The 27,970-nt window shown below is 43.6% G+C and overlaps 1 protein-coding gene and 1 long non-coding RNA gene across 4 annotated transcripts in view; one reads left to right on the plus strand and one right to left on the minus strand.

Moving 5' to 3' along the window:
• Positions 1–15,570: 15,570 nt before the first annotated feature.
• khdrbs3 (KH RNA binding domain containing, signal transduction associated 3) overlaps positions 15,571–27,970 on the minus strand; it is a 121,094-nt gene continuing 108,694 nt past the window's right edge. The window contains exons 8-11 of one of the 3 annotated variants that reach the window (XR_002874180.1): positions 23,068–23,120; positions 19,423–19,557; positions 17,716–17,770; positions 15,571–15,650 (exon numbers count right to left, since the gene is read on the minus strand). Coding sequence is in view for 1 of the 3 variants with exons in the window: in XM_004074250.3 (XP_004074298.1) it covers positions 19,466–19,557; positions 23,068–23,120 (145 nt within the window). In the remaining 2 variants the exon portion in view is untranslated. Of the gene's footprint in view, positions 15,651–17,715; positions 17,771–18,533; positions 19,558–23,067; positions 23,121–27,970 lie in introns of those variants that run through there. The other 2 variants (XR_002874181.1, XM_004074250.3) reach the window with 2 other exon arrangements.
• Positions 23,055–26,041, plus strand: LOC110015992. Its single transcript, XR_002291248.2, has 3 exons — positions 23,055–23,143; positions 23,416–23,676; positions 25,767–26,041. It is a non-coding gene; the product is annotated as an uncharacterized LOC110015992 (long non-coding RNA).

The raw sequence follows: 27,970 nt of genomic DNA on the forward strand, positions 1-27,970 counted from the left end.
CTGTGTAACCCTTGTGCTATCTTAGATGACCCCCCCCCCTTACATTGACGTGTTCTCCCTACCATGACAAAGGTGGATAAAGGTGGAAAGATTTCATGTAATCCATGGACACCAGTGAAGATCACAAATCATTGAAGAAAAAAGGTTCAGAGCACTGTCTAGTGGGTCTAGATGACCCAACTCCCAATGTTAAAGTGCCTAGGATAGCACAAGGGTTAAGAGGGAAGCCACAGTGTCTTGCTCTCATCAAAATACTAAAAGATAGTTTCTAAAGATTAGATATAGCGGGCAGCAGTGGATGCAGTTTATTTTTCACTGATGGAAATGTTGCTGTGGAAGATTTTTATGACTTTCCTCCCTCATAGAAAAAGACTACAGCTGCAGTGCTTGAACTGGCCAGGAGTTTGCTGGAAAGAAGTCCACCGTACTTCATACTCTGAGTGACCAAACACTAAAACGAGAAAGTTCTCATTGATGTGCCCCGCCCCCCCTTACTGAGACAGAAAATGGTGGTGAACCTATTGTTAGTTTTAGATAGTATAAGAACTACCACTGCTGATTGGTGAGAATGGTTGCTTTAGAAACGTTGACTAAGACAAACTCGTGCCAAACGCTGCTTACTGACGATTTGTGGAAAAATGGCGACTGAATTGACGTCATTTGGTTGGAGCCAGAAGTAAACAGTTTTCTCTGGGTGACGACACACTCCAGTTCTCATGATCAGTCAATGGGTGAACCCTGCTGCTAACTAGTGCATCAAGCAATGCAAAACATCAAATGTATGTCTCTATTAAGCTGGATGGGACAAACAGCAGACAGCCGTGTGCTGCTTGGTTTTGGCTCCTTTAAGCCAGTGAAGGTGTTGTCTCCCTTGGGTGGTCAGTAAGTGGGTTTGGATGGACTGAAGCGAATCTCCAGTGGATCCGGCTCTTTCTTCATAGAGAGAGAAGGGCATAAAATGTTGACTTGGCTGCACAGCATCACCATTTGAGCTGGAGGCGCTAATCTAGTAACATTTTTCATTGTTAAGTAACCTTTTCCCCAAATGATTTTAACTCTAGCACTTAAAGTGAGACGTCCTCATGCCTCTGGCAGTAATTTTACACTTTTTAACGCTGAATCCTCCCATGTGGTTTAATCTCACTTGCATTAAAGCCGGAGACACACAAAAAAGTCTAATTGACAGCAATTTGTGTTAGAAAAAGGTTTAGTCCAAATGTCAAATGTGATGTGAACGGGAAACGTTTCTCTTCAGGTTGTTTCCATGAAGAAGTGAAGCCAAGTGAAAAAAGCTCACCTTTAATGGTTGCAAACAATAGTTTGTCTTTTCAGAGCGTGGCTTCCTCTGACACTTCAGCGTTTGTGTTTTCAGATGGGTGGCAGACTGAGCAGCTGAGGGCATCAGTTAGAGTTCATGCAGACTGACGGACAGTGATGGCTGAGCTGCCCGCCATCACAGGCTGCTTACCTCTGGCTCTGTGTGCTGAACAGCCACCCGCGCCCCCTGACCTCCGGCTCGTCACGGGGTTTTGATCCAGCAGTCAGCCAGTGGCAGGACAGCTGTAGCAGCACAGGGAGCTCTCCTCGGGCCCCAATTAGGCTCCCAAGAAGCAGCCGGTCCGCCGTGGAAGCCCTCCTCCAGGGAGCTGCAGGCTTGACACTGATGTGGCTTAACAGCAGCTGAAGGGGAGGGCAGCAGGAGGTGCCACCTTTGAGGCAATGCCAATGAGTGGTTTAAAAATGTATGGCACCCTTGTCAAACTTTCATATCGTGGTACCATGGCAACAGACTTCATCTTATGGCCTAGTGGAGGTGAGGAAAGAAAAAGAGAAAAAGTGAGATAAAGGAGGTCACATTTCTTTTTCCTAACACACTGACAGACATTTTCCTTTAATATCCACATGAACTGCATGTACAAAGCTGAACTTTAAACTAAAGGAATGGATGATGTGTAGTTTTTCCTTCTTTTCGGCTCACGCATGAAGATTTGGAGATGAGGATCAAGCATTGTGGTTTTCGTGTCACAGCCCACCAGACTCTTGTTGGTGTAAGGAGTCAGTTACCTTCCTGAAATGTCAGAAGCTGGTTTCAGATTCACATCCATCCCAACTAAAAGCCCTTTTCCACCGGTCCGTCTGCTGGGCGTCTCTGTTGCGTTGACACAAAAAAAGAGAAAGTTCATTATTCAATCAGAATGTTTCCATCGCCTCCATCATGTCTGCTTCCCACGTCTGTCACCGCAAAGCAAGCTTAAGCTTCAAACAGGAGTTCTATTTCTGGTCCATGGACGCGGAACAGCTACGGATTTCAAAATAAAACCTTTTGTCATACTTTCAAAATAAAACGTTATCACGTTATTTTTATATAAATGGTGACATTAACTCTGCAGATAACAGCAGCATCCAGTAATTGCTATGGAAGTTCAAAAGCATAACACCATTTATGACACAAAACATTCATTTTACAAGGACTCAGTGAGGAGGAAGAGGGCCTGGGGCCTGATTGCTTGTGTTTTAGATGAGTGAAAAGAACAGGACGAGCTACCCAACACAGAGGTGGCAGGGCAACGCTTTCGGGAGAGGGGGAACCGGAGTTGCAACGGAGACAAAGTAAACTAACAGAACGTTGTGAGATTGACTCACCATGCAACGAAACAGAGATGCACCAAAGAGTTTAAATTTGGGGTTAGCCAAAAAAATCAAACTCCCACACTGCAAAAGGAGGTCCTCTAGATCAGTGTCTTTCAACCTTTTTTGAGCCAAGGCACACTTTATCCTTGACAAAAATTCTGCGGCACACCAGTCTGTTGTGGTATTAAGACGTTTAACAGGGAAAACCCATTGTGCATGGAGACGCTGTCACTTTAACACAATGCATCATGGGAGATGTAGTGATGCCAGAAAGACTCTCTTCTCTGAGCTTCATGGTTTTGTTCACTTGTTCCACAGTCTGATACCGGATTCTGTGGAAAGCTACACCACTAAAGAAGAGCTTTAGCTGGAATTTTTGTTGGAACTGAGAGACTTTATGAGCTAAAGCGGAACAAGGAAGTGAAGACTTTAACCACTTCTGATTGGTCAGACTGATGACGTGTGATTAAGACTCCAAGAATGATTAGTGGAGACAGCTAAAGGGGCGGGACTTTTCCAAAAACAGAGCTGAAGCTGCAGCCAAATCGCGGTACCGTCATTCATATCAAAATGTCTTTAATAGAATCAAATTAACACGAAGAAAAACGTATTTTCCACTCTCTCATATTCTAACTACTCAGTGTTTTATCCAGCCTGTTTGGATGAACACAGAGCTGATATCCTGTAGGTGCGTTTTTAAAAGTTGGTGCTGAAGCTAAATCTAATTTAAAGCCAGTTTTGGCCAAAGGAAGTTGAACTCCAGATATTTGGCATCATGTAGCAGCTGTTCATCTGTTAACCAAATGGTAACATTTAACACATTCTTCTTCAAATCCTGAGGTTTCACTGATTTGTGCTCCTCCTTTTGGTCACAGTGGCAGAAACGCGGTCCTCCTCCTGCATGAGCGAATGCTGCAGAAACGGCGAGTCTGAGCTTAACTCCTGCAAAACTCATTGGAAAAATGATCAGTGATGTAATTTTTTTTTTTCAGAGTCAACATTTCTTCTCCAGGCAGGTGAGGATCTGCTAGGATTGTAACCCTGAACATTTTGGTGATCTAACAGTTGGGATGAGCCGTAGCACATTCCAGACTGGAAAAACGACTGAATTCACAGATTTTCAACGTCCACTCTGACACACATTAGGAAATGATTACTTCAACCTCTTAGAGGAATCTGGTAAAAATAGTAGCGTTTATGGTGTCTCTGCTCTTTATCCATGCATGGTGTGCACATGCAGGTACATGACTATTTTGCAATGCTATAATGTGATGCTCATGGAAATGAATGCGGCTGACAGCAACCACCAAGCTTATGTTAATGAGCGTCTCCCAAGCTGAATTCTGGCCAACAGGCTGGCAGTAAGAAGGAGTGAGAATCCGTGCTGTCAATTATCCAGTGTGAAAGTAGCCTGCTAGGACAGCTTGTGGCCTCATCGCTCAGCCACTAAAAATAGTGCTCCTCTCCACCAGCCCCTTTAGGACACTTGTTAATGCACACGGGCTTATTTAAATCAGGCCTGAGCTCGGCAATCGGGGACACAACTCTTCACAGCGACATTCGGTTGGACTTTTGAGGCGACAGTGGTGTCCCGGGGACGTTTCAGATCAATGCAATATGATTCAGTAATTGTTTGGCCCGGAGCTAAAGTGTCAGGCTTCCCATGCACCACCCTGCAGCTCACACACCAACACACACCTGACAAAACCCACATGTCAGAGCATCAGTGATGGAGGACTTCACTGGAAATCCCGCAGATGTCACCTAACTGAACCACAGAGGTCAAAGGTGAAGCCAAAGAAGTTGGATTGCTATTTGTGTATTTCCCACTGATGTCTATTCTTCAGTTGCAGGAGTGGAGACCTGCTTTAATGAACTTGCATGCTGCTCTGCAATGTCAAACTGGGAAAAGGAGGAAGTCCTGGCACCTTTGTGCGGACTTCAGCTACCTTTGAACACATCCATTCAAGTCTCTTTATGTAGTGGTTGTAAACCTTTAACAACCTCCTGGTTGTTTTCTGGGTTTAACCGCAAAGGGAATATTGAATTTGAGCTTCTTCGAAGCCCATTTTTCCAAACACAGCCCGCCTGTGAAGACATCAAGGCTCTCGTCAAGGGTTGAGAGTTTGGTCATGGTGGTCTTATCGAACTCCTGCAGTCCAACTGCTGTTCAGCTGGGAAGCACGCTCCTCTGGACGGACCCTCAGTGGGTTCAACCCCCTTTGTCAGATTTACCAGTGCTTTGTTCGTTTGCAATTTAGCTCTTTTTGTAATGTATAATTGCATCAGAGGAAAGTCAATTGTTTCTCTGGGATTAAAATAATTGCCTTTTCAGAAAATCCTTCTTGAGTGTTTTGGAGGACAAACGAGGAGGGGGTCACCGATTCTATGCTGGATCCAGAGTTTTAAAGGTGCAGGCTGCAGTTCCAGGAGGAATCTTCCCCCCCAGAAAACCATGAAAGGACAACAGAACAAGAAAATATCAAGTGGACACAACCTGTTCAAAAACAGCTAAACATAAACAGGACAACTGAAGTGAATAAGAGGTGGCCATGCAGATGTCTGACACTGAAACACTGTTGTGGGTGGGTGAGAGTGGGGGGGGGGGGTTATGATGTGAACTGAAATGACACCTGAGTGAAGAAGAAACAAGACTAAGCTTATGGGTGTGTGGGGAATTGGATGTGGACAGACAGCAGTGATCTGCTGCAGTTTCTGAATGTTGTTTTGATAAAGGGGCGGGGCTATAGCCGGCTCAAATCCCGGCTGGTTCTCTCTGTGGGGAGTTCGTTCTCCCAGTTTCCCTCCACAGTCCTAACACAGCTTTCCCATAGGTGACTGTGTGTGGCCCTGCAACAGACTGGTGACCTATTTAGGGTGTACCCCACCTTGAGATAGGCTCCAGCAACCCCATGACCCTAAAAGGGATTCAGAAAGAATGGATAGTTAAAATCTTCAATTGAAATTAGGTTATAGCAAAGACTGAACTTCAGTAAACTCAAGCTTCATGTAACTTAACTGAAAAGATGGATTGAAAACATTGTCAATAAATTACAGACTTCCTGTCGGTTATTCTTATTTTTCACACGTTTAATCAAGATTTTTAGATTTGCACTTCCTTGGTTTGACTGAACAGGACTGGTCAGCTCCAAACCTCCTTCATCTACCAAAAGCTACAAGAAAAGGTTTCCGTGAACCCAACTGTTTTAGGTGTCATTATTGTTCCTGTTAGTGTCATGAGACTTTGTGTTTTACAGGAGGAGGCAGCAGCTGGACCTTCAGCCTGTTTGCTGGTTCCTTGGCTTTGGTTTGTGTCGTGCTTTCCTCCATAGTCGTTCAGTTCACTGAAGAACAGAAGGTTATTCTAAGCTCTTGGTTTATATGAAGGTTATCTCTGATGTTAACATGAGAACATGAGATCTACAACCTAAGGTGGCATCCATTAACATTTCCTTGATGAACCATAGCGACACAGACTCAGGCTTTAACGACTGTGCTGTTCCTTTTAGTTTTTGCTTCTTTGGTTTTATGGTAAAGTTCCCACATCTGTTTTTCTCTCTAAAACTGCAGAAAACCAAACCTGATTGCTGTTGGAAATGTGATGTGGATGTAGGAGTTGCTGAGTGGAAGATTTCAATGTGGTTTCACAGGCAGACGAGGGAAATGAAAAGTTAAAGAACTTTAATATTTTAATGTAAAAACAAACATGAGGCCTAGATGAGGCAGACAGTTTAAAAATGGAGCAAGAAGCTTCCAGCGCCCCAGAAGAGTCCAGATGTTGTCTCACACTAGAGCAGAACACCTTTTCTGTTCCCAAAACATGTACAACTACAAGAAAAAAAGTAATAAGGTTGGTTAAGCAAATGGAAGAATAAGCAAAAAAAAAAAAAAAAGACATTGAAATGTCCATGAAAAATACTAAAAACATGAAACCATGGACTCCAAAGCAAAACAGAAAAAAACAAAACACGATGTTTGTCGTGCACTGAACAGTCAAAGCTGTCAAACACAAAATGGCGTCTGTGATGCTGATTTTAAATCTGAGAAAGTGTCAGATAACGTGCAGTGCTCAAAGACAAAGCTGCTCGCTGTAGCCTTTGTCAGCTTTATCTGATGCCTTTGATGGCGGTCGGATTGGCGGTGACACCGTCAGGTGTGTGAACTGCCTCCTGTCTGTGTTTAACCTTTGTTTGGCAGCGTTCACATCTGCCTTGTCTCCTGCTGAAAATGTTACGCAGATTGCTGCCATGTAACAGGAGTCGAACTCCAACGCATGCATCTTTATCGTACTTCTGCAGCCAGAATCTGCAGCCTTACTGTTGACTGTCAGGGTGATGACTGAGGCGCAGGAACACCCAGATTCTGGTAATTGAGTTATTTTAGGAGCAGACTGGATGTCTTCCCTCACAGTTTGAGCCTCTGTTAACATTTAAAACCACACCTTCTACATTTGCTTTTGATGATTCCTTACATTTTGTTCAAATTGGTATTTTTTTCTGAGAGATGGAGGAAATCTACATTAATGCATTCAAATGAAAGTTGAAGACGGTCTTTGGTTCTGTTTTCAGTAGAAGGATGAAGAGCCTGATCTCTGCAGCAGCTGTGTTTTTGGAATTCTGCTTTCCGAGCCCCTTTGGTATCTCTCTGACTGTTTATGTAATTAACCTAACTCCAACGGACTCTGAAGCAGACGAAAGCACTTTTTCTCCACGTCAAAGTAAGTTGGTTTACGTTAATTGCCTAAAAACGTCCCTATTGTAAAGTCTTGAACATCAGCACAAAACAGTTTAACAAACATCAACACCTCAAGCCAAGCTAAAGCTCCAGCGTTCAATGGTTAAAATGACCGTGGTTAACCCTTGAGCTATCTTAGATGACCCCCCCCGTACATTGACGTGTTCTCCCTACCATGACAAAGGTGGATAAAGGTGGAAAGATTTCATGTAATCCATGGACACCAAAGAAGATCACAAATCATTGAAGAAAAAAGGTTTAGAGCACTGTCTAGTGGGTCTAGATGACCCAACTCCCAATGGTAAAGTGCCTAGGATAGCACAAGGGTTACAGTAAAAAAAGATCACTTTCTTTCATGAAAACAGAATGACAGTGAAGCCAGTTTCACTCTCAGAGAAGGAATATTTTTCCTTTGAGTTTCAAATCTGTTTCAAGGAGAACATCACGTAAAGCCTTGAGCTCCAGTGGGTCTGTGTGCTGTGCTCTGTGTGGGCTGAAACCGCAAAACATTCATAATCCCACATTCTGCAGCCCAACAAATCTCTTTTGGAGAACAAGAGCTACAACTGGGACAGCAAATGTAAAGAACCACCTTGAAAACCTTTAGGTAGGTCATTAAGAAGAAACCCACTTCTGTTCCCGTGAACATTGTCAGGGCGGAAAAAAAAACAAAAAACCTTCATTTCACCGACTCCTGTGTAAGTGGGACCGCTCTGGAAGTCCAGGAGAACTTTTTTTTTTTTTTGCCTAACATACCCCTGAGATGTTGTTATTTTTCCCCAAGTGATTTATTAAATGGGGACGGTTGTAGAACAGCGTAGGGGGGACCTGCTACCAGCTTCCCCGGAGACCTGAGTGCAGACAGCTCAGAGACAAATTAACATGAGGAAGTTGTTTCAGAGGCATCATGCGGAGGAGGGGGCCGACTCCTCTCAGCCGATTAAAGTCATTTCCCCGCCTCCACCAATGGATGCTCAGCTGACCATTTAGCAGCTCAAATGGGGGCAGTTTAATTAAAGAGAAAACTGAATCACCAGGTTGTACCTGCTCTGAATCTGGCCTGCTATGCAGCATTTCTGAGCGACAAATGAAGTTTCTCCACTGGTGAGGAGAAATGAAAGAGTCATCACCTGGTTGATGATTAAAACCATCACCCTGTGATTAAAACACGAGCCAACCAAAAGACCTGCAGAATAAGCTTCTATTCTAGTGTGTGCGTTTGGATCAATGGAGCAAAAACATGTGAACTAAACTAATCTGTTGTGGATCTGTTTTTTCAGAATTTCTTCCTTTCTTTGCACAGTTATTTATTTATTTATTTATTTATTTATTTATTTATTTATTTATTTATTTATTTATTTATTTATTTATTAGATGCAATGGCGAGTCTCTGCCACCATTCTAAATACTCCAAGAAGTGTCTGCATATGATCTGCAGACACAAAAGTGTCCAAGTTATCATTCTGGAACTACAGCAGACAATGTGGAAAGCTGCAGAGCTTCACGGATCACACCAACTGTGGTCAGATCCTAATAGAACCAGGACTTTCCAACAAACGTACGTACCTCGGCTCTACCTGCAGAATGTGCAGACTGCGATCAAAAGTGAAAGCAGGCACATTTTGACTAATCAGGGACCGGCCCCTTCCTCAGGGACTTGGGAGTGACGTATGGGTGGCGTCCTTTCCAAAACACAGAAGTACTGACTGTTTGAAAATTGATCATTGATTTTTCTTTTTTTTAAACATGAAAACATGAGATCAAAGAACAACCTTTTTTAATTTTCAATGAATGCTATATACACTTACATAGATTTCTATGACTTACTGAAACGCTCAGACCAGAACTTTGCTTCAATAAAACCTCTACAAGTGACGGTCAGGATCATGTCTTCACTCTGTCCTTCAGCACAAAACAGGAGGCCCGTTTTCCAGCTACTGCTGGGGATTTCTGATACCATCTGCTCACTATTCAGAGGTTGTTTTAGAAAATACATTCTGAAAGCTGGAACGCTGCATGAGAGCGTCTGCAGCTCAGGTGCAGCTTCGCTTTACTTACATGCAATCGATTCGTCAAACACGCGACCTTTCTGAAAGAGCGTGTTCGACAGGAGAGTTTTCAACGTCGTACACACTGAGAGGTCAGAGTGCTCGCAAACGGAATCATTTTCAAATCTTGTGTCCAATCAGGAATGTCAAAACCAAGCAAAACGCAACAAAAGAGGAACGCTGGAAATAAAAGCAGGCCTGAGCCAGAAGCAGAAGGTCAGCCTGAAGAGGAGGACGGAAGCCGGCCAAATCCTCGCCGCGAACAAAAGGATGGACGGACACACAGCGAGGGGGCCAGGAGGTCTCTGTCCTTTTATTCGGGGGAAACCAGGAGAGAAGAGCATCGACAGTTAAATCAGCGACGAACACCGTGGTGAAATGCTAACGCTCAGACGTGCTCGGACTGGGGATCATCATGACGCCTCTGAAAAGGCAGAACGCAGACTAATTCTAGACTTTTATACGAACCAGTAATAAGGAAAAGTTCTAACAAGAGAAACAAAGAGGAATTCTTGGTAAAAATGTCAAATCTTTAGTTCCATTTAGTGACTTTGGGCCTAGAAGGATTTTTTGTTTGAAAACTGCGCTCCAGCAACACCACAGATCCTTCCTGCTCAACATTTAGTCTCCTTTATTGTTCCTTTGAAAACCTTTATAACCCTTGTGCTATCTTAGAATGACCCCCCCTCCCCCTTCCATTGAGGTGTTCTTCCTACCATGACAAAGGTGGATAAAGGTGGAAAGATTTCATGTAATCCATGGACACCAGGGAAGATCACAAATCATTGAAGAAAAAAGGTTCAGAGCACTGTCTAGTGGGTCTAGATGACCCAACTCCCAATGTTAAAGTGCCTAGGACAGCACAAGGGTTAAACTTTACACATATTCCAGCCTGTTCCCAACATTCCCAGCTATCCAGACTGTTTGTTAAAAGATTTGAAAAGCCTTTGTCAACAAATTTCAACATTTTAGACACCAAGACAGCTGCAAACTTGAATGGTTGTCATAGAGACGTTAACTACAGGTTCATTTGTCCTGCATTGGATTTCACAGATTTTTCGTTTTTTAATTTAAGCAAAGATAATTTATTCAGTGCAGTTTTATTCTGAAACTTGGGCCAAAACAAACATGACAAAAGTGACTGTTTGACACCTGCAGTGGAATATAAAGATATCTGTCATCATAGATGAAAATATTGTTCATCATAGTTTACCGACTTTTCCTGTCAGATACAGAATGTAAATAAATAACAAATCCAGGAAAGCACATTGTTTCATTTTAAAAACTTTTTTTGTAACGTAGCAGAAAATCAGGATTTATCTCCAACAAACAAGTATGATTTCAGTTCTTCAAAGACCGGTTAATTCTTCTTTAGAAGATTCTCCACTCATTACCAGTTTTATTATCACCTGTTTAAACTGGTCATCTGTATTAAAAACACCTGTCTACCCCCTTAAACAGTCAGACTGCAGCCTCTCCACCATGACCAAGACCAAAGAGCTGTCAAAGGCCACCGGGGGCGAGATTGTAGACCTGAACAAGTGTTTTCAACGTCACAAACAGGATCTTTTTCCAACAGCATTTTGTCGTCTGCTCCTGCTTCACAACGATTTGAATAAAGAAATAGTTAAAGTGTAATTTTTCTTAATACCTGTCCATCATGTTCCAAAAACATGTTAAAAACACCAAAACCATTTTCTTAAGAGTGGTCTGTAATAGAAACAACATGCCCGTCGTGTCCCTGGTGATGATGTAACGTTTGTGCTTTTGGCCTGTTGAACTGATCAGGCCTGAGAGGGAAAATGAATGTGACCAGTTTTGACGGGCCGGTTGAAAAACAGCTGAGCATCTCTTGAAGAAACCCGTGACTTTTTGTTTATTCCATTGGAGGCGTCTGGGACGCACAAAACTGCGTCTGTGCTGCAGCAGGACCTGCAGCCACCTGCAGCTGCTGAAAGCACTCTGTCATTATGTTGATGTCGCTGTAAGTGGCAAGAACATGCCACTGTGAATTCCTAAGTGCGGTATTTCTCTGAAGCAAACATGCAATCACAGGTAAAATGGATTTGAAGCAGTACGACGCTTGTTCTTCCCCGACACAAATGCTTATCATTTTCTGTTTCAGCAAAGGTGCAGAGACTGAAGGATGAAGCTTGAAAGGGCAAACTCATCCCCTGTGCTTCCAGGTGCTCCCAAACAGCCAGGAGACTTGGTTCCTCCAGCGTGTTCTGGCTCTTTAGTGGGTCATTGTTGTAAATTCACCACCCTGTGCCCGTAACGCTCAAGTTATAGTTATAATCTTAAACACTGCAGCTGGAAGAAAAATGGGCTTCAGAGTCCTGGTGGGACTGCTTCTTCCTCACAGCTCACAGGTCTGTCAGGGAGCATGACCCCTGCAGGGAAAATTTAAACTCTTAATATAATCGGAAGAATCTGGGTTTAAAGTTTTAAAGCAGACGAACGGAGAAGCCCTGGAACGACTGCATGAAGAGATCATTGATTCTGAGCGGAAGGATAAATTTAGAGGAGCCGTTGGTTCATGTGGAGACGCTGAAGGAGTTCCTTCACGGCCTTCGACCTGTTCAAAAACAACAAGCCCGTCTGATTGTGTTCATCTGTGCATGGATCCACAGCGGGGGCACAAACAGATGGGCTTTAATCTCACACATCACACGGCAGAGAAACGGCTTCAAAGTGGAACGGCCTGAAGGATGGAGGAGGAGAAAAAAAGAGCGGCGGCGTTTACATGAGGAGGAAGACGCAGCCGGAGCAGCCGTGCAGCAAACACTATGCAGCAATGTGCAGAAGGTTCCAGACACAAACATGTCTGATCTACAACCAGTATTTTAAGGGCGGATCGAGGTGTCGTCCTGTTAGCGGGTTCTGAAAACGGAGGAATTGGATTCATTCGTGACTTTGTCTTTGATCAAACAGACACTTTTGAAAAGTGTTTGTGGCATGAAAATATAATTCCCAATAATGAGGGTATTTGTTGACTTCCTGGTCTCCGTGGACCCAGCATCCCCTTGGAACCCACGGAACCAGGCAGACTTTAGACCAGAACAGCTTAAAGATGTTTTTGTTCAAACAAAATGATACAAGACCTGATTATCAAAATTAGGATCAACTAAGGTCAAGAAATTGTGGCTCATTTTCTGTTTGTGTGTGAGGTTTGGACTGGAGAAAAACTGGGCAGAACACATCAGTCCGTCCTTCATCAGTCCGTGCCTCATCTTCCTTTTCCTGCACATTATGTAATTCAAAATCTGTTTCTCTGCTCAGTTTCTCACCTAAACTTGTAGACCCCCCCCCAAAAAAAACAACAACAACAACAACAAACAAAACACTTGGAAAAATACAAGCTGGCATATAGAAAAAATCTGTCCCTGCAGATCCACAGCCCCAGCAGTGATCGATCTTGATCAATATCAGCACAGCTTGGGGGGGGGTTGGGGGTCAGACAGACCTGTGGATGGTACGTTGATGGCTGCTTCCAGTGGAGACACAGCAACACTTCAGCATCGATCTGGTCCTCTTCATCTGAGCCAGATTAGGACCCTTCTAGTTAATTACAGAGCCGGCGGCAGGAAGCAGCTCGTTAGGATCCTCGACGTTATTGAGAGGAGCCATGGATTTTACACCACAACTGCATTAGGCAATTTGAGCACAGGTGGGGGCAAAGCCGGTCACCAGATGCTGTCACACCCATTTTTAAGCCTCTACTCCTCAGAAAGGTGGATCCCACCAGCCTGAGGGGCTTTAGGTTTGCTGCCGTGCTTCTGTCAGGAATAGTGGTGGAGGAGTGAGACTGGAACTGAGAAGAACCTGACCCTGAAAACCCACAACCATCAGGTTCAACGAGCTGAGGGAGCAAAGGAGAACCGCCTGTGGACGAGCATCCAATGAAACCTGGTGACTTTGCTGGAATTCTGTTTGAATTTAGGTTTATATGTTTGTTACATTAATAAAAAACATCATTTGGTCATTTCTAAAGTAATGGACAACGTTGAAATTGTTCTTTCCTTGCTGGAAACTGCTCTTTTGTGTGTAAAAGCAGTACAGTAGTCACAAACATCAACCAGAACCACTGAAGCAATAACCCGCGGAAGAACGACACGCTCGTGATCAGGCCTCAGGAGACGTTTTCAGCAATGCAGCTTTTTTATTTTATTTTTTTATTTTCTGTGGAATGTATTCCCTGGGATTAAGATTTATCCTTCATGTTGTGATTGTTTTTTACAAATATTTCTGGACCAAATTAAAAAACGAACGTTTTAAAAAAATGAACATAAACTGTTTAAAGACCCACTCTGATTAAAATGTTGTTTTCGGTATTTTTAACATGTTCTTGTAGCATTTCTTTGTGATGATAGAGGACATGTTTAAAGAAAATTTGGTTTAAAATTGCATGTCTAAGCATTTCATAATTCAATCTATTGAGAATTAATTTATTTTCTGAGCTCTTGGCAACAGGAAAGAGTTTGCTTCGCACAATTGCTCCGGCCTAAAAGTCATAGGTGAATTTTTCAAAATTTCCAGCCGCTCTGCAGAAACTATGTCCTAGAAAACGACACGTTTTTTTTTTGATTGTGTGTGAAAACAGCATCATCAAAATTAAAAGACCACTGGGAACTCTTTGACAATAGATCAAAAGATGATTGGAGTGGATTTTAATCAGGCACCAGACCACTACACTCACACTGCCATGTTTGTGGAAATGTAATGCTTGCCTTATGTGTTTGGATGTGACGGGACACCCACCTATCTGTGTAAAAAGGATGCTGAGGAGGTTGTTTCCATGGGAACAGGAGGGTTTGACAGTTGTTCATTGTTTGGTTTCAAACAAAACTTTCTTTTCTTGATACACTAAACTGTTATTCCTGTGTGTGAAAATAATCCTTATGACATTAGCATGCAAAAGAAGAGGCGAGGAGGGAGGGGCTTTTTCACAGAACTTTATTTCAAAGTTTTTACTGCAAAAGCAACATTCTGCTCAAAAATCGAATCATTTGATTCCGGAAAAAGCTGCAGGGGCCGGCCTTCAGCTGTCTGGGATGCACACAAACATGTATCTGCAGTAAGTCAAGCGTTGCTGGCCTCAGAACATGAAGCAGAAGCTCCACATTCTGCTGCACACCAGAGGAGCGGTCGGTGTTGTTCCGATGAAATTGACTCGTCTAGCTCTCAAAGATCACTACACCCTCTTTGTATGCATTCCTAATCAAATAGGCGGCGCTGGCTTTATTAACTTGGACAAGCTCGCTTCAGATAAGCCTGTCGCTTTAAGCCACTTCAGAGCGGGAATGAGCCCCCAGAGGTGATGAGAGGTGACTTGGAGGGGGGGCTAGGATCTGAGCTTTAGGTTGCCGCATTATTGTCTGAGGCTTGGCCTGCAGCTCCGCAGAGAATCACTTCCTCTAATGGAAAACTATTGTCTGCCACTGAGAACATACAGGCGTGCAGAATACAGATCAGCCTATCTGGACTTATGCACAGGACTGTGTGGCAGGAAGCTATTTCAGAGCTGCTACATCCACTGACGCCCTTTGTTATTAAGCAATACATCTGAAATGGAGTCCTCCTGTGTGCGCCTTGGAAGGGGGGGGGGGGGGGGGTGTCCTGGCAGGAAGAATAATGCTTTTATATCTTAACACCAACAAGGAGACTAAACATCAAGCTGCAACAATGAGGCACTGGAGGTTTTCGTGAGAACAGAGGTGTCCTTGCAGGAATTCTGATGTCTTTCCTTTGATGTGCTGCATTATTTATGCCCCACCCGCCCTGCCCTCCCTGCCAGCTGACAGTTGAACATATCAGGCACACTCTTGCCCCCCCCCCCCCCCCCCCCCTGTCCCCCCCCCCCTGTCCCCCCCCCTTGCCCCAGCAGAAATCACAACAGGCACTTCGGGTTCACTGCCGGTTCATCCTGTGTGGAACGCAGTCAGAAGCTCTGAGGGAAGTTTTCTTCCAGCATCCCCGAGGAAGAGGAAGTCCCCCCCCCCCCCATTCTCTTCTTTCTCCGGACACTGATTAAGTGGGATGTATGTAACAACTATTCCACCCTTCCTCTGGATCTCCATCCTGGTGAGTTGGACTCGTCCCACTGCAGGATTCACCTCAGTCCAAACTGTGGGAGATCGAAGGCTCTTTGTTTTTCTTGTAGGGGGGGGGGCTGCTTTGCATCCAGTCTGTTTGGGCTCAAATGTCTGGACTGAGCTTTAGTGTCTTTCCTGACGCCTGTTGGAAAAATGAAAAAGAGAAAGGAAGATATAAGAAATGGAGAATGTGTTTATTTACATTCATGCTTCAATCAGACGGACATTGGATTTGCTCTCTTCTAATAGGCTGGGGGGGGGGCGGGGTTGCGCTCAGACGGTAAACAGTGTTTTTGGACAAAAGGAGGAAGAAGTCCTGATCCCCTTCAGGGGATGGGGAGGATTTGAGGGTTCAGAAAAACGGCTTCTTCCTAAACATCTATCATGAGGAGATCAAGCTGCTTCAAAGTGCTGTAAATATTTGATGAATCGTGATAAAGCTGCATCCCCTGCAGAACTTCTCACTTTGTGGCTTTTTGGATCAAACCTGTTGACCATCGTTTCTCTGCAGGGTCAGACGTTCACCTTGTGACCCCACCACAAAGTTAAAAAACATTTGAATACCAAAAACCAACGAATGCGTCTCCAACACATAGAAGACGGATCAAGCATGGAGATATGTTAAGCCTTTCCTTTCTAGAGCAGTGATAGTTTCCTTCAGTGAGAGATGCTGGTTGTTGTTGGTAATTAACTTTGCTTTAAGAAACACAAATGTACCAACTGTCCAAGGACAACACTAGGAAATTAACCTTTTGGTGAACTCTGGTGTTTTTATAGAGATGCTTTTTAATGTGCAATATAAACGTCATTTAACTATTAAAATACCAATAAAATAGGTGAGGTCAGTAAACGTTGAATCTCACAACAAGTTGAGGACACATTGTAGTAGAATTGTATCAAAACTGTTGCTTTTTCATTTCATTCAGACTGACTATGTCAGCATTCCTTCACTACATTATTTACATAATGGTTACTCAGAGGTGACATCACGGGCTGCTGTAGGCGCTTTAGCCGTGAATAACGTGTCAGTAATTGTCGCTGTATCCTCTTATCTTGGGGAGTAAACTACCAATAAATAAAACAGAAGAAGAAAACATTTGTAGTCATTTGCAGGACCGAGCATTCCTGAACTGTTACTTTTCTTTTTTCCTTCGTTTTTTCTGTCAACATTAAGAAAAAAATAATAATCCAATAAGCGTTTTCATAACTTATATTGTCGTTAACATTTGAAGACATACTCTGACTGTAAAACGCTTCAGCGGAAGGGGCGTAATATTTGCACATGTGCAGACTGATCAGGTAGCTGTAACAAATCAGTTAGCAACAGTTAGCATCAGCCAACAGTTAGCATCTTCCAATAGTAAGTACCATGCAAAGCCACTTTTGTCCACTTCAGAGGTGCATGAATGGTTGAAGCGTTACGGTAATTCAAAGAACATCAACACTGGAAAAGCTCTGGTGTTACAGGGTCAACTTATATTTAAATGGTACTTTATGTTGGCATGTGCGTGCATGACCTTGCTTAGCCACCAGAATGTTCTGCCTGACCAGCTATTAACCCTTGTGCTATCCTAGGCACTTTACCGTTGGGAGTTGGGTCATCTAGACCCACTAGACAGTGCTCTGAACCTTTTTTCTTCAATGATTTGTGATCTTCACTGGTGTCCATGGATTACATGAAATCTTTCCACCTTTATCCACCTTTGTCATGGTAGGGAGAACACGTCAATGTAAGGGGGGGGGTCATCTAAGATAGCACAAGGGTTAAATCTGCGCACGAGGCTGCAGCAATCTCAGATTCCTTCGTAGATCACTAAATCAGTGTGTAGTATCCATGCAAACAAATCCAGTGTTTAAATAGTCCACAATTTTGTCTTTAACCTGCTTCTTGAATTTGTTCTATCCGTGCAGTACAAGTTGGGATATTTTCCGGGTAAAATGTGCAATTCCTCAAACCACTCGTCAGTTTTCTACGGTAAGTTAGTCGGTGTCTCATTTTGACACTAGTCAAATTTTTGTTACTGTATTCTTCACCTCCTGCAAATTTCAGGCTAACTAAAATGCGGTGGGAGGATGTGAGGAAAAGGATTCCCAACCCCCTCCCCCCGTCTTGGCCTTTTTTGCCGTGTTTCATACACACTGACTAATGCTAAGGCTAATGTGCGATACAACACCCCAACCCGCCGAACAGACGACAGCAAACATACCGCCTTGATGTGGCACGTCGGGGGACAGACGGCGCTGAGCAGCCGGGTCCTCAGCCTGGGGAGGAACACCAACAGAGCCGTGAGCATTCAGGTTCACCGTGGGACACCTGTTCAGCATCATCATGAAACACAACGTGGGCACAGCTGATCCTTTTATCAGTGTCTTAGAACAGAGTTTACTGCTGAAATATTACTGCTATTTATCTGTCTGCTTTAGCTGCTTTTGATTCCACACGTCTAATTATGGATGTGGCTGAAACATGACATTACACTACGGTTTAGAGGGTTTATGAACATCTGTGTTAGGGGAGGGTTAACTGGGTCGGCTTGTTTACCTGGTGGGACGGAGGTCTGTTAAAACAGCTACTGCCATCCTGCCTGCGGAGGTCAGCTGGGGGTCAATTTAACGGACCGGCAGGGTCGCATGACCAGAGGACAGCAGAGAGATCAAAACAGAGAAGGAAGAGAGAGAGAAGCCCCACCCTCCTGCCCTTCACCTCCCCCAGTCACCCCGCCTTTCACGCAGGTGAACGCTCAGAGGTTGGGGGTTTTCCGCTGATGGGGGTTTTCCGGGGATGAAGGTTCGAGACGCCGTTAACCCCCCCAGACCTCAGGCGGAGAGGTTTCCGGTCAAAATGAAGCCAGAATGGAGTCTAGCCAAAAACAGACGTTTGAGGATGGATGCTGCTGCTGCTCCGCCTGTGTCCACTCTGGGATCGACGCTACAACTATCAGGACCGCTTCTCCACACATATTTATGTTAGTTTAAATTATGAAGCTTTTTAAGAGACCATAATTATTCTCGTCAACACAGGAGCTTTGTTTGAAAAATGTTTATTCAGCATCAACAAAGAAGGAAATATTAAAGGGCTTACATAAGCTCAAAGCTCAACTAATCCACAGACGGACGGATGTTTAGGATCCTAAAAATTAATATTAGGCCGTCAAAAGTTAGAAAGGTTTGCTATTTAAAAGTTTGGAAAACAGAATAACATTAAAGTACTTATTTAGACAACCTAAGGAATGAAAGCACAGACATGAGGAGGCTGGGACTGCGCCGCAGCTCAGAGGACGAGCAGCACTTCTGCACAGCTGGATGTTTGGGGAGGATGGATGGATGGATGGATGGACACAACTACAACAGGCTGCTTAGAAGAAAACATTAGTCAATATCCACAGTGGCACACCATGCTTTTATAAGCCCCTTAACAGACTACTATTTTACAAAAGAGGAGGATACAGCAATACAATATGTGTACAGACAGACGGGTTTCTCTTTTCCAGTTTGCAGATATCTCATTTACAGGGGACACAAGTTTCACCAGTTACTGAAGTGTAGTTCTGCGAAGAGTCTACCCAGAACCGCACTGTCCTAAGCTAAGCTACTACATTTCAGAGGTCTAAAGGACAGAGGAGGAAGAGTTCTGCTGCGCAGAGACTTTCCTTCATCAGCCGACTGCTGCTAGCCGGGAAACATTCCTCAACATTTACAGAGCTGAGAGGAAACGTAACCTACTGTGGGCTTTTCTTTCTTATTCTTCTGATCCAGTCATATCTCCTGGAGGGGATGGGGGGGGGAGTGAGGGTTTGATGTATTTAATTATTCAGGGGGATTCCAGTTTAGTCTTTTTTATTTATTTTTTTTACTAAATTATTTTCATTTTAATTCTAAAAAGGTGGGAGCGTCCATAAAAAAAAATCCATTACTTGGGAGGGGGGGGGGAGCTCAGGTGCGGCTCGTATAAACAGTTCAATATCTGGAGTACGGCTGGTCTCTGTAGACTCCCTTGGTTGTTCTTGCTGGTGGGGCCTTGCTGCGAGAATTTGCCCACTCTTCCTGACCTGATTAAGAAGAAAAGAAAATAAACAGATGGGGACCGATTACAGAGGCGCTTCATTTAAATCATTCAGTCACAACAAGCCTGGAGGCTTGACACACAGGACGTTCTCCTCCGCTGGAGTGGAGGACGCTCTGTCTGGGTATGGATGTTGCTGGCGAAAAAACAAAAGCGCTCTTTCACCAGACGCCTCGCTCTCACCTGGAAGGATTCATCTCAGATAATTGAATCAGAGGATCAAATAGCTACTTGAAAAGGACCCATTTAGTGGCTCCCAGCAAAAAGGTCACAATTACCATTAGCCCGAATCAGGCCTGTTCACCCGCTGCTCCTGTCAGTGTGAAAGTGCCAGTATTGACGGGCCCTTTGTCTGATCTTCAGCCAGTGCTGAGACTTCCCCACAGCTCAGGCGCACAAAGCCTGCTTTCTTTCCTCTCTGCTGGCAACACACAGCCAATCGGCCTTAATTAAAGCTGTCACCATTCCTGCGACAGTCACTTTGAAGAAACACACCAAGGTAACCTTGTGTTTGGAGAACAAGAATGCTCATCAGCGCTGTTTATCTGTTGCCTTTGAACTGTCCGCTCTCCTGCAAGAACCTCACAGCATCCTTAGAAGGCTTTTTACTTGGGCTGATCCAGACTCTAATGAGCGTCAGGAAAGTTTGAAAAGCTTTGCACTTTCTACTGGGTGAGGTGGAGGGGGCAGTTTCAGAGCTGCTTTCCTGAAATGTTCATCACTTTCTGACCAGGATCAAGCCTCAGCCCCTCCTCTGTAGTCTGAGGAGCAATGGGTTCAAAGAACATTCAGTCAAACAGCTGCAGCGGTTTGGATTTGTTCAGGTGTCCCACAGGGCCCTGTGCTCAAACCCTTTCACTTCTTGAAGTTCTATTGACTACAAAGAACAGGAAGTAAGCATATTTTCTGATGTCACTAAATTATTTTTTATCCATCAAATCCAATAGAACATTGGTGGGGAAACATACAGGTTTACTTTGATTTTTCTGCCAATACTTTTACCCTAAAGCTGTTTTCATCGTCTTTTGTCTGCTTTGGTCTACACGTAAAATATTTCAGACTTTGAATCAAGTTTCCATGAGTATCTGATGGTTCCTACAGATCATTTAGATGATGCAACATCTGATGTTATTTCAGCTTTTCCGTATGGGGAGGGGCAGTCCAGTGAATGCTTTAAACAAAGACTGAAACCGTAGAACAAATCAAAAATAAACAGGAAGGAAGAATTACAGTCACGTGTTGATGGTTTCAGTAAAAGGCTGAGCAGGAAAACTGAAATGGTTTCAATGATCACCCTTTGTTCAAACAGGAATTTTAAAAGCTAAACTGTGAAAACGTGCAGACAAACAGGTGTAGTCAGAGACACAAAGCAGCAGAGAAAAGTAATGGTAAAATACCCAGAGAAGCAAACTTCACACTGATTTCTTTGTCTCATTAAGAGCTAGGATCTAGTAATCAGGCAATTACTAATAACATGAGTTAAACTCTCCACAGTAGAAACATTGATTCAAGAATAACAAAACCTCAAGTTTCACTGTAGTTTTTGCTTCAATTTTAACATCGATCGTCATTATTTTGGACACAAAAACGTGGCTTCATGTTCTGTGAATAAATGCTACTTTTAGATTTTATGAGGATTTATTTTAGTAAGATTCTCATTTTGTTCACTTTTTGTTGTAAAATAAGTCATTTCCATATAATACACTAGTTTTTGATCACTGTCATCGAAATGAACTACAGTTAGCCACATACTGTAAAAACTCACAAAATTAAATAGAAATTGCTAAAAACTAAAAAACAATACTTATTACTTTTAATTTAAAGTAATTCTATCTTTTTATCTTAATTTTTTTACTTTTGGAATGCTTTTGAGGAACTCCTTAATTTAATCTCAGATTTCTTTTTAGGTCAAATTCCTCGCTGCATTCATTTTCCTACTTTCTAGTGATTCTTCTTCTTAGGATTAGTGTTCTTTTCCTATTTTCAGGCTTCCGTGATAATCTGGTCTGAGCGGTTCTCCTGTTCTCCTTTTCTCTGACCTCAGTTAGACCCTACTAACATTTTTTCATTTTTCATTTCCACATCTTCTCATCACACATCAGCTGTGAATACGCATCTGTCCTTCCCTCCATGACACCCTGCTTTCCTCTAAAATGAATTATACATTTCAGTAATTCAGTGGGAGAGTCTGACTGTCAGCTCGGCATTCTTGTCTTTGCAGGCACACCGGGATAATTTTAGAAAACCACAAGCAAACAGCGACTGACTGAAGTTCACCTAAAGGCCACAGACTCTAAAAGGAGAAGCCACCTTGAGCTGCAGAGCAGCGGCGTGCCGGAGCGGCGGGCAGGAGAGCGCCTCTGCAGCAGCTCTGACCTTGGCCCACTTCTCACTGTGTCCTGTCAAACGCTGACACAGGTCTGCTGAACGCTGTCTCCGTGGTTAGTCTTATCTGAACCGCACCGAGGCTCCTTTCAAACATGATAAACCACTTCTAAACTGGGGGGCAGCTATTTAAAATGACCCCAAAAAAGCTGTTATTTGATTTACTGATACAAACCAAATCCCTTCCTGCTGTAACCTGTGAGCTGCTGGCATCAGGGAATTTCAATGAGTGAGAAAGAAAAGGCATAAATGTCAAACAGGCTGTCGCTTCGGATCCATTTTCATCTTTGCTTCACAAATTCCAGAGCAGCTCAAACAACACAACATTTTTCAATCTGACTTTAACATTTACAGTTTTACTTTGGTGGAGAAACTTGCAGACTCGGGTGTTCATGCAGAGGTCGTCGGTTTCCTATTGTTCCACTCAGGCACATTCTCATAGTGCTGTGATCCTGGCCGGTTTCCATGCGGGGAACCTTGGCCTCCTCCATCCTCCTTCCAGAAAACCAGCTTTCTAAAGCCTGTTCAAAGTCTGCCTGACTGCCTGCTGCTCCTCAGCCATATGCAAAGACAGCCCAATACAATCATCATCATGGAGTTTGAATGATTCTCTTTAGCATTTTTATCACCACTTGCTTTACATCCAGTTAGTTCAATGATTTCAGTTGGTTTTAAACAAAGAAGAAATCTGACACTGATAAAAACATGTCTAATTTGACAGTTTGAGTAAGAAAAATCTCCAAGAACATTTAGCAATTAAGGGAAATGCTTAATAACTCAGTTTTCATCCAATTATCCAAAAATCTAGGGGAAAAAAGAATTTAAGTTTTTCTTTTAGTTTCTCTGAGTGCGTCTGAAAGTCCACTATGGCTGAGAATTTGTGATTTTGAGTGCTGCTGCTCCCTCCTAATTATACAAATGAGCTGAAGAGTTTCTAATTTGCAAGAAATTACTTTTTAACTTATTCATTCAGAATGTTTCTACACCAAAACTCCATTAGCCGGGCGCCATGGCAACTGAGAGGAAGCCTGAAAAACCCCAGCAGAGCCAGGAAATGGAAAAAGATCTAATTGAAGCTTTAAACACTGGAGGAGGAAGGTCTGCGACTCACCGTACGACTCATACGACTCCCCGCTGGGCCCGTATTCATAGTAGTCATCTGAGCTGCAAGGAGACAGAACATTTGGGTAAATATATCTGCACGCAGAGACAACTACAAGAAACACTGAAGAGTGAGAAGTGTGTTTGTTATTCTCTTTGAAAGTGAAGCATGTGAATGCAGCTCTCAGTCATTTAAAAGTTCACCACATTTGCAGAAACGCGATGTGATGCTTTCCTCCTTTCTCTTTCCACGGCTGCGAATGGAAACGCGTGAGAGGTGGCAGCTTTAATGAGAAACCAAAAGATGGGGAGGCAGGCGGCGCGGCGTTTCATCTCCCCTGTTTATTTTTTTATCTAGCGGTCACCGGTGAGATGCTGACAGAACAATCCGCCGTCGCTATCACTCCGTTACAGCGCTATCATTCAGGAGAGGCAATTCATCATAAGGCTGCCACGGAGCCGTCACAGCTGGGCCCTTCCTGTCAGCCTGTCAGCCACTCTCTGCTCCGCAGATTAGAGCGCTGAAACCCAACCCCACCTGACAAACGCCGCGCAACCCCACCTGAGCGCCCGGGGCAGAGGGGTGACAGCCATGACACCGCTGGGACAAATACCAAAAGTATGTTGAGCTTGTGCTAACTTCATGTTTTTTCCTTGTAGAAAATGTCTCTTTATGAAGAAAGAAAACCACACCTTTTCCAGGAGATCCGTTCCTCCTGTTCAGTCAGCGTTCACTCTCAGAGGCTACAGCAAAGCTGCTGTTTTTAAATGTCTGTTCAGAACCTGATCTGGATTTGTCCAAAAGTGAGATCTTCTTCCACTTTCGGCTTCTCCCATCAGGGGTCGCCACAGCGAACGAGTCGCATGGTAAATTTGGCAATGTTTTACGCCGGATGCCCTTCCTGACGCAACCTTCTCAAACCGGGCTTGGAACCGGCAGAGGTAGAGAAGGGAACAGGGAGCAGCCCGGAGTCGAACCCGGGTTTCACGGACGGAAGGCGCCGCAAACCAGCACGAGCTAAACTGGCTCCCTTACTGAAATGTTTAAACCAATGGCCTTTATTTCTCTCGACTGTCACAGTTGTGTCAACGGTGAGGCTGTGGCTGCATGACGAAGTTGCCATTTACACTGCAGTCAATGCAGCAGTATTTCTTAAAGTTAATGATGAAATCAGAAAGAATCACTTTCAGGTCTGAAAAACACTAAGGATGGGTGGGCTACAACCCTGCTGTCCAGAGAGTTCACCAAAATATCTTGTGGATGTGAACTGAGTCATGTCTCTGACTCATGCCTTTCTCTGATGTCCAACTAAACTGCTAACTGCTGAACTCAAATCAGACTACAGGAGCCTGAAACAGTTTGGCTTTTCCCAGACTTTGATTGACTGCTCACTGAAAACTGAAAATACTTGTTTGAGTGGAACTGAAACTCCTCTGTGTTGGTAAAGATCTGTACCATCAGAACCGCCTCCAAAAACCAAATCCTCTGCGAGCAGGAGGCAGCAGGAGAAGCCCGTCCTGAGGAGAGGAGCCCAGACTCTCCTGCTGTTAGGAGATGGGAGAACCTGAAGTCCTGAACAGCTGAAGACTGGACAATCACAGCATTCTATCCATCCACCCATCATGCATCTACCTGATCCCCTTTAATGTCGCAATGATGTTGGAGCCTATCCCAGCCATTGTCAGACAGAGGTAGGGTAACACCCTGGATGGTTTATCACAGCACTCCTCCAGAAAAAAAAGAAGCGACCTTTCCTCACAGAACCAAAACTAAAAAAAACATTTTTTACAGTGCAGATCGTGTTTCCTGCAGAACTACATGATGAAGGCAAGGCTGGCGTTTTTATGGATCAGAATTTATGCACAAGGTCATTTAGAGAGAGAGGGAGAAAGAAAGAAATTAAAGGCATATAGACAGCAACAGTAAATTCTGAAATCACTTAAAAATATGAATGAAAAAGACCAAAAACGTTCCGCTGCAGACCTTTGAGCTAATAGAACATTTTGATTCTGGACCTGAAGGTTTTCAGAGTGAAAGCTTTTCTCACTTATTCAGAGAAAATGTTCCAGATTTGAGATGTTTCATTAATTTTTGGATTTGGTTTAAATTAAATCATCCAAAATAAACATGTCGAAGCCTGGGGAAAAGCAGAATGCTAATTTAGCCATCTCAAATTTGCATAAAACCGAGGACATTATTTTGACAACGAAAGACATACTGAAATTCAGGTAGAGTTTTTTTTTTCAGTCATACTTTAAAATAAAGAAAGAAAATGTGTTCCGGTAGAATATGGAGATACGTATCGTACTGCCAGATTCTTGCTAATACACACCCCTAGTAAATAGAGGAGAACGTGAATTGCAAAATCTTTTTTTTCTAAATGTCAGTGTCTCCTTAAAGAGGCCTCCAACTCCAGACTTCTTACTGTTTCACACATGCAGAATGAAAGCCAACTTTGTTTAGTTGTTCTGATTTTAACCCATCTGCTGAGGACCCTTCTGCGGAGGGGCCCCCATGCTCCTCCCAAAGAAACAGCTGACTCCGCCTCCAACATCTGTCCGGTATATACTTGCTGGGTCATTTGTTTTTTTATGCGCTGCCTCTTCCTCCAAAATCACTGAAGTCTGAATTCTTTAGTAGATAAAAGGCTGAGACGAATAACAAAACTTTCATTTTCCTGGTTTTGCAAAACACAGAAAATTCCTCAGTTCTTCTCAGGTTAGAGCAGCACTGATGCAGTCCGGGGCGACGCCTTCAGAGCACCAACAAGAAGAATGCAGCCTAGGCTGTTAGGCGCCTCTGATCTCTGCCTGACATTTCGTCAATAAAACTACACAACTTCTCCCCACAGGTATTTTCTCCCTTCAATTAGACGGACCGGGGGTGCAACCTGAAGGTCACGCATTCCAGGGAAAAGCAGAGCGAGCAGCAGGATGAGGCGTTAAGTCGGCTCCGATATTTGTTGTACAAAAAAGTTCTTTCCGTTTGATGCTAAACATTCGATTTAGTGTTTTTTAGAGGATTATTTAAGTTTGCTTCGTTCCTGTTTGCTGAAGGATAACAGCAAGGAGAAAGGAGTGAGAGCCAAAGTCCTGACCAATCAGATGATATACAGTAAACCCTTGTTTTTCGCAGGGTTACGTTCCAGAAAGAACCCGTGATAGGCAAAATCCGTGAAGTAGAAACCTTTATTTTTTTTTACAATTATTATACAATTAAATACTCTATTATACATAGAACAGAAAGAACAAACCATTTTACAGGCTCTAGCATTTGTTTCACAAATAAAAGTACTTTAAAAACGTTTTTTTCAACAAATAACTTCTGTACTTTACTGTCAAATAATAATTTGAATCATCAATGTGAACAGAAGGCTTCAAATTACGGAGATTAGCCCCGCCCACCGCGACCCGAGTAATTGGATTAAACGGGAGAAAATTTAAAATGATTCTGAAAAAAATACAAAGTACAGTGGGACAAATAGTGACTCAGGTGTATTTCACTGCTCTACAGACTGAGCCGCTGCATCCTGACTCCGCTCTGCAGTGTTTTCTTCTTGAAGCCCGCGGTGCAGCTGTGTTTGTACAGGAGAAGAACATAGTGATAGGCAGTTGTTGCTATTTTTTCTATGGGTTTTAGAGAAACTCGAAATTGCAAGAGAATTTGCATTTACGTGTTGTAAATTTGGCAAGCTGATTTACGTACGTGTACATATTAAACTGCAACGTTATTGACGCACAGGTAGAGAAGAAGCGGAGGGACTTTTTAGCCAATCAGAATGCAGAACACAATGCACGATGCAAATCCGTGAAGTAGCGAAACCGTGAAAAGTAAACCGCATAGCGAGGGATCACTGTACAAGCAGTTCAAGTGAAATGGAAAACAAGGGGAGGGGCTGTTTCAGACCCGAAGGCCGTCTGAACAAAGTGTTGCTTTAGAAAAAAGAGAAACAGGACAATGGTTGTTTGATCAGAACAAAGAGGAGATCTGCTGTTTTGAATCTAAAGCAGGTAGGCGGTGTGGGTGGAGCTTGTTTTCAGCGTCATCCATAAGCTTCACAGTCAGAACTTTTTCAGGACAGAAACCACCGTATCTTTCATCATCCTGATAAGACGCTGGTCTGGTGCTGAGCTGCAGTCCTATGAGCTCCCTCCTCCTCTTCCTCAGCAGTGTCTGTTGCATGTCCTGATTGGGGTGGAGCCTAAGCTTTTCTGGGCGGGGCTGGTCCATCCCCCAGAAAGTTTAAAAGTGTCTGCTTTCCACCTCTATGCACACCTGTCGTGTTCTGGTTCTGAATTCAACCCTTTAACACTGGAGCTTATGTGTCGTCTGCAGGGTGAGACGTCTCCTTCTCAAAAGCTGTCACATAAACTTGGCTTACATATGTCATATTTTAATTGGACAGTCACAAACAGAAGATCTTCTGCTTCCCGTCTTCTAAAGTCCAGAAATAAGCATGGAAAGGAAATCATTTTGGAATAAAGCAGTGGAAGAAACCCGTGTTACAGAAGTGTCTCTGACCCCATCGTCCCAAAGCGTCCCGTCTCAGTCGTTGGTGTAAATGCTTCATCTTAAACACTGACACTGCTGTAGCAGATGGCAGAGTTAAATCTGAATGATGTAGTACACGTCCCATGTGGATTTTGTTTTCCGTACATCGCCATTATTCTTCCCGTCCTCTGTGATGAATACGAGGGGATGGAGCAGGGCATTATGGGGGGGCAGCAGTGGTCTGAATCCACTTTTTCTCCCTTCCTGGTCTCGCTGCAAACCCTGGATGCTCCTGGTGAAATGTTCCATTGATTTGCCAGACAAGGCTAGAAAGTGAAATGCAGATGAAAAGTGCCCCACATCGAATGCTCTGATTACAGCGGCTCTGTGATTTCCACCACAGACAACACAACAATGAAAA

The sequence above is a fragment of the Oryzias latipes genome, chromosome 11 (assembly GCF_002234675.1).
Source record: "Oryzias latipes chromosome 11, ASM223467v1".
NCBI classification, from domain to species: Eukaryota; Metazoa; Chordata; class Actinopteri; order Beloniformes; family Adrianichthyidae; genus Oryzias; species Oryzias latipes.